Below are 7236 nucleotides of genomic sequence, written 5' to 3'. Positions count from 1 at the left end.
CCCCCGTACAATCGGAGCCTGAGACTCAAGTCATACCTACCAAGCCTTCAAGGCTAACGATCCCAGTGAGTCAGTTTAGTCAGTTGATCATCTTATCAACTAACCCACTGAAATTGCATAAACGTTCAACATGTATCGCCGACAAAACACGGCACTCATACAATGAATGCAATACTCAGTGCAAGTCTCTATAGGATTTTCGATGCCTAGTATCGAGATCCTCGACTTGGAACATTTCAGTCCAACCTTCAGAAGTTGGTTTCATAGCCGTCATCCAATGTGCAGCCCAACTACATGGGTTATGTAAATGGTTGTGGGCATCTATTGTGACGTTAAAGCGATGCTTAACGTAATCGGTGAGCACAACAGACACATGTGCCAAATATGCAACCTACCATATTCATCATGGCAATTCTACTTGAATAAAGATTGCTAGAATAGTTCCCAAAACTGTCAATCTAATTAACTTTTTGATCACTTATTTCAACATTTATGGAGCTCAACACTTTCTTTAACGTTCTTGTGATCCGGAGCTGGAGCTCTATTAAATAGCAGACATAAGACCAAAAGAAAGAACTAACTGACCGCTGACTAACAAATACTAACTACTTGACACGTCAATTACCACGTGTGGAATACAAGGCAAAACGTGAAACAACTAATAAAAACTTAAGCTAGAAAACGCGACTTATGTACAAAGTGGACAAATAGTAAAACGAAGACGTTATCACAGTCTTCTTCATCCTGAAGCACCTTCTTGAACACTGATGCTCTGCATGCTGCTGCTGCCACACTCTGTTCGCTTATCTTTCATCAATCACCGATGGATAATACCACCTTTGTTTATAATATCGATAAGTTGGAATGTTTGACAACAAAATTGAAAAGAGTAAAAAAAATAAAATAAAATTTCTTGAGTGTTTTGAAAAATAACATAATATTTAAAATTTTGTAGTAAAAGTTGATAGGAAGTTGCTTATAATTTTTTTATCTACTCAGTTTAATTTGAATAATTTTAAATAAAACTGTAATTCAAAAAAACAAATTTTTAACTTACTTTTAAAATAAATTAGTATATACTTATTTTAAGTGGCTGCAAACATCCCTCAATAGTCAATCCTTTTGATCTTGATTCGGAGTTTCTTGTTGTTGGATTTAGGCACGGAATAATTCTCGTGAGGCCCAAATAGTGGTAGTCCTTGAATTCAAAGTGTTGCCCAAAGTTGATAACAGTACAATTATCCATGGCCCATTGTGTTCAAGATTGGATAAAGGTAAAGCCCCAAAGAAATTGACAGGAAAAATCTTGACCTCATATAAAGGATGAGGCATTTGAAAATCTCCATTGCGCACTGTCCCTCAGTAGATCCTAAAAGCCATGTACATTCAAGTCGAGAATCCTAAAAGGGGACATATATATAATATAAATATCTAAAGTAGTTTTCCCAGTTCATCATCTTCTTGTAGATGAACACTGAAATTTTCCAGTGATAAAAAGCTTGAAAAGGATCACAAAAGATTCATAGAAATTAGGCAGTTTTAGGGTCTTCTCTGTTGAAGTGCATGGCTAAATTGTTGAGTAATTCTTGTTCCCAGTCATCTTCAGTCACATTCTCTTCTTTGCACAATGAGAAATTGTGTTCTTCAGGAAAGCTCAAAGTTATACCAAGTGTAAGTCATTTCTCCAAGTGGGCTCCCAAGATTAGTGCAAGAATTCAACTCAGAAGTCATTTTGAGCTCAAGTCCTCCAATGGGTACCCTCTTAATGCTGTTTCTTTGCAAGATGGTATGCTTTTAATGTCTATCAGCAGCACTGTTTCTTTCTCTTTTTCTTTGTTTGGTTTATATAGTTGAGTTTTGCTTTGTTTTGTTGTTCTATGCATGTTTCTGGTTTGGTCGGAATGAAGTTACATAGTATGTTAGATAGAAAGATTGCTAACTATGAGTTGTTTTCAGCCATACATGCAATATGATGTGCCTGATAATCTCAAGAACTAAAGTTGAATGTAAGCGACTTTAATTAACAGATGGTCACTCCTAAGATTGATTTTCCATTCTGGATTTGACTGTTTCTGCTTATCCTCTGCCAATGGCTTCTTCTGAACACAATTTCTCTGCGCTCTTTAGTGAATGTAATGTGATGTTGAGAGGTTGATCTTCACATAATTTCATTTCCTCCGTTGTTATTGTATTTCCTTCGTGATGATTTTAGTTTCAGTGTCATACTTCCTAACTGCTCTATGTGCAGAAGGTTCAGATGCAAATCCTCAGGCAGAAGAGCCGCATTTTCCTGAATTAGGAGAAGGGGATTCAACTCTTAGCATAACCGTTGTTGGTGCATCGGGGGACCTTGCCAAGAAGAAGATTTTTCCGGCTCTTTTCGCTCTTTATTACGAGGATTGGCTGCCTGAGGTGCTTTCTTTGTTTCCTCCCGTATTTATGCTACTTCTGCTTCGCAGTATTTTTTTATGACATTAAATCTATAAGTATATTCGCATTCATATACTCTATAGTGAATAGTGCTGCTGAATTTTCTTTTTAATCTGTACTTCTGCAGAACTTTGTTGTTTGTGGTTATTCTCGGACTAAGATGAATGACGAGGAGTTGAGGAACATGATCAGTAGAACCTTAACTTGCAGAATTGATAAGAGGTTTCCATTAATTCTACATTGAAATAATTGATGCATTTATATGATCATTTGTGGTTTAACTGTTTCTGATGGTGGTTTTCAGAGAAAACTGTGAGGACAAAATGGCGCAGTTTCTACAGAGATGCTTTTACCATTCTGGTCAATATAATTCAGAGGAACATTTTTTGGAGTTGGATAGCAAACTGAAAGAGAAAGAGGTGCTAATTGCTTTCTCTGAATTACTTGTATTATACCACTTTATTGCTTCACTGATGAACTAGTTGATATGTTTCCGGAATGTTATTAAATGAAGATGATGATCTGGCAACAACCTTTCAGGGTGGTAGACTATCAAATAGGTTATTTTATTTATCCATACCTCCAAACATATTCGTGGATGTGGTGAGATGTGCTAGTACTAAGGCTTCTTCAACGAGTGGATGGACGAGAGTAATTGTTGAAAAGCCATTTGGCCGTGACTCAGAGTCGTCTAATGAGCTGACGAGATCTCTCAAGCAGTACCTAACAGAGGACCAAATATTCCGGTAAGCCCGAGTTTCTTGATTTCCGACACTAGAAATCCATTCGATTGAGAAGTTGACTGGTATAGGTTTGATGCAGAATTGATCATTATTTGGGCAAGGAGTTAGTCGAAAATCTATCTGTGCTTCGCTTTTCAAATCTCGTCTTTGAGCCTCTTTGGTCGAGAAATTACATCCGCAATGTCCAGTTGATATTTTCTGAAGATTTTGGTACAGAGGGACGAGGAGGGTGAGGCTCAGCAATGCACAATTAGATATTTTAATTATATATGGAATTCTCTACTTTACGTTCATGGGATAATTTGTTTCTTGTTCCCAGATACTTTGATAATTATGGAATCATCAGAGATATAATGCAAAATCATCTGCTACAAATATTAGCATTATTTGCAATGGAAACACCTGTTAGCTTGGATGCTGAAGATATTAGGAATGAGAAGGTATAAAATTTATTTCCATGCGTAGGAAAGTTTTAATTGAGCTCTACATTACAACGAATTATTTCATAGAAGTAATTGCCATTTTATTATGAGTATTGTTGGAGACTGTGGGTGTAAAAGAATGAAGTCAAGAATAAAACATTATTGCTGAAAGTTTGTTTGGGCTATGTTTGGTTCCCCTTCTAAAACCACCTCGAAACGGGCATGAGGTGCTTAGGAGACAAGTTTAGGCTGGTTTAAACCCACCCCTCCCCAAAAAGCAAACCAAAAACATCCAAAACCTCTCCAGGAACAATTCTAAACACTCATCACATTTCTCAATTCACATTTCAAAACCTTTAAAAACTGAAATGTCATATTTCCAAACCTTACAAACTACCTAAAAACAACTCCAGTAAAGCGTTGGATTCTCTTGGAAATTAGAAGAATGTGTTTCGTTTTGGTTTGATCGTTAACTGAGTCAAGTTTGATTGAGTTTTAATTAGTTGAACTCAAGTAGTTTGATCATTTTACGCATAGTTTACCTGTTGAAGCTTATTTTGTTACGTTAACAAAACCGAACTCAAGATTTTAATTTTCAATCTGGTATTGAGTACCAAATAGTTTGTTTTGTCATAGTGCATATGGATGGATACATCAAAAAGTTTACTTGTATCAGGTCAAAGTTTTACGGTCTATGAGGCCGTTGCAGCTCGAAGATGTGAATGTCGGCCAGTACAAGGGGCACAGCAAGGGTGGGAAATCATATCCTGGATATACAGATGATCCAACGGTGCCGAAGAACAGCATTACTCCAACATTTGCTGCAGCAGCCCTCTTTATTAATAATGCTCGTTGGGATGGCGTACCATTTCTCATGAAAGCAGGCAAAGCTCTGCACACTAGACGGTAGCTTGATCTTCTTCTTCATCACAAACACTTTGTATTCCAGTTTTGATGGTAGGTTTTGAACAACATTACTAATTTTTATGAACATATATTTTTTGTGAAAATCAGGGCAGAGATTAGAGTTCAGTTCAGACATGTTCCAGGTAACTTGTACAAACGGAACTTTGGGACGGACTTGGATAAGGCAACAAATGAGCTTGTGCTTCGTGTACAGCCGGATGAAGCCATATATTTGAAAATTAACAACAAGGTTCCGGGGCTTGGGATGAGACTAGACCGCAGTGACCTTAACCTACTTTACAAAGCGAGGTAAAAATTGTTCACAGTTGAATACATAAACACATCTTAGGTGACTTAGAGAGTGTTTGGGTGAGCTTATAAGCTCTTAAAAATGTCTTATAATAGGTTTGAAAGTTTATGAGATGTTGAAAATTGTTTGGCAAAATTTTTAGAGAAGAAGATAAAAAAAAAATAATATGTTAAAACCTTATAAGCTCCTTTAGAAAAAGTAATGAATTCCCAACTTATTAAGATTTTAAACTCCTTCAGTTTTGATCGTACTGATTACAAAATTATCACCAACATCCTATGAGCTCTATAATCTTATTTTACTTACAAGATGTATGAACTTTTAAGATATTTTATATAAGCTAGCCAAACACCCTCTTAGTGGATAGCCAATAGTCAATATATGATCTTATTTACGGTTCCAAATTTTCATTCTTCACCGTTGCTTCTTTCAGTTTTGTATAAATGTCCAGTTGGTTGTTATCCAATTAATTTGTTGTGAATATTCTTCAAGGCACAGTTCATGTAGTCCCCCCCCCCCCCTCCCCCCAAAACCCGCCAATTCCAATTAAGTAGCATCGAGGAATAATTAGATTGACACACTTGAAATTTAGGCATATTGCAAAATAAGCCCATAATTCTGAAAAATTGCACTGCATCTCTATAAACATGTTTTGCATTATAGATTGCCTCTTAAATACAAGGTGGTGGAGAAATCTATAATGTAAAACATGACTGCAGGAATATCAGTATAAATTTTCAAAATTGAGGGTTTCCTTTTGTAATTTGCCTAAACTACAAGGGGTATCTACATAATTATCGTAATACATTCTCGTTAAGTCCACCAAATGAGATGTCAATTAAGAATTAATAGATGCAAAGTTGAGATTAGATCCTGAGTTATTAGTTTTTAATTGCTTTACCACAATACAAAGTTTTATCTAACTTCAATGTCATCATTTACAATCTACGAAGGTATCCAAGGGAAATACCGGATGCTTATGAGAGACTCCTTTTAGATGCGGTGGAAGGCGAGCGGAGACTGTTCATCAGGAGCGATGAGCTCGATGCTGCATGGGCTCTATTCACACCATTGCTGAAGGAACTGGAAGAGAAGAAAATTGCTCCGGAGTTGTACCCGTACGGGAGTAGGGGGCCGGTTGGAGCTCACTATCTTGCAGCTAAACATAACGTCCGATGGGGAGATCTTGCTGGCGACGAGTAAGGGACAAGATTCTACTATGGCTCTTCAGATATCCTGCTTTGATCATTCTCAACACATGAGTATATAGGTAATATTCGTCGTTTCTTGATGAGTCGGATGACTACGTATAGAAGGTGGTGGCTCTAAGTTGGATGAGTTCAACATATCCTTGAATAGCTTGCAAATTCGTACTTAGTGTTCAGATACTAATGTTGTATATGTGTCATACTATCCTTATTGATACTTCATAATCACACCGTTCTTAGTTAAATGAGCTGCCCTAAAATTGAAAGAAGAAAAGAAATGTTAAAGAAACTAATTGATTAAGCATTGTAGAATATTTGATGCATAATATGTGTGCTCAATTAGTCCAGTGCTCAAACAATTAGAATGGTGAGTAGATATCAAGATGATTCTTATTGTACATTGTGTGATGCGATTAAGTGATCAACAAGATATCTATGGATGTAATCTAGGATAAATTGAAGATCATCTGGTCATGATGCATGTGTGATGCACATATGTGAGACGTATGCTTTACTTGCCAAATATTGTTGGAGGAGCTAATATACAGTTACTAGATATTTCTGATGAAACATGTGCATAATTAAGTTGTTGTCTAACATGTTCCACAAGTGGTATGATCGCTTATTCCTTACACTTAGTCTTGGTATGTATGAAGGGATGTTATTGGTAAAGGATCATGTAGAACTTGATTCTTGTGCCTTGTGAGAACATGCGTTTACTGAATCGTGAAATGTCACTAGGCCCTGAATGGCCCTCTCACACGGGCAATCACCTCGGCGCTGCGATAGCGAGCGGGATGAGACTTAAAAGATCATTTTGTATAAATGAGTCATGCCATTGATCACCTTCATACTTAAAAAATGGGGAAGGATAATAAATCACGAATAGTCGCCTTAGCAAGAGGAGCTAAGACGAGATCATATATTTGATCAATTATAAAGTATGTTCTCACTTCATAAAAAACCTAATTTTGAGTTAAACGTGCAAATTCTTAGAAGGCATTAAGAGAGTGACTGTCTGGAAATGCGCAAGTTAGGCGCTTGGACTTAGATTCATATGATGTTAAGAGCGGTGGCATACTCAAATTGAGTGGGAGCTGAAGGATCGTGTGGTACAGCCTTGAAACGTGCTAGCGGAAGCACTAAAAGAAATTGCATATATTAATTAAAAATTAAAGCGTAAAAACAATGAACCAAGGGGTGTACTCTTGGAGTTC

The 7236-nt window shown here is 36.8% G+C and overlaps 1 protein-coding gene across 2 annotated transcripts; it reads left to right on the top strand.

Annotated features, from left to right (window-relative positions):
- Positions 1-1345: 1345 nt before the first annotated feature.
- LOC105178736 (glucose-6-phosphate 1-dehydrogenase, chloroplastic) lies at positions 1346-6333 on the top strand. Of its 2 annotated transcripts, none has more exons than XM_088876645.1 (10): positions 1346-1786; positions 2252-2412; positions 2558-2652; positions 2735-2849; positions 2971-3176; positions 3253-3402; positions 3493-3613; positions 4272-4501; positions 4610-4810; positions 5765-6333. In XM_088876645.1, the coding sequence occupies exons 1-10, from the start codon at positions 1564-1566 to the stop codon at positions 6012-6014; spliced, it is 1752 nt and encodes a 583-aa protein (XP_088732771.1). In that variant the 5' UTR covers positions 1346-1563; the 3' UTR covers positions 6015-6333. The 2 variants fall into 2 exon arrangements, with proteins under 2 accessions (XP_088732771.1, XP_011100573.1); XM_011102271.3 differs by having other exon boundaries at positions 1347-1786; positions 2249-2412.
- Positions 6334-7236: the final 903 nt, after the last annotated feature.

This window comes from Sesamum indicum, linkage group LG12, assembly GCF_026168435.1.
Source record: "Sesamum indicum cultivar Baizhima isolate 11 linkage group LG12, ASM2616843v1, whole genome shotgun sequence".
NCBI lineage: Eukaryota > Viridiplantae > Streptophyta > Magnoliopsida > Lamiales > Pedaliaceae > Sesamum > Sesamum indicum.
This window is presented reverse-complemented; position numbering and strand designations above follow the sequence as displayed.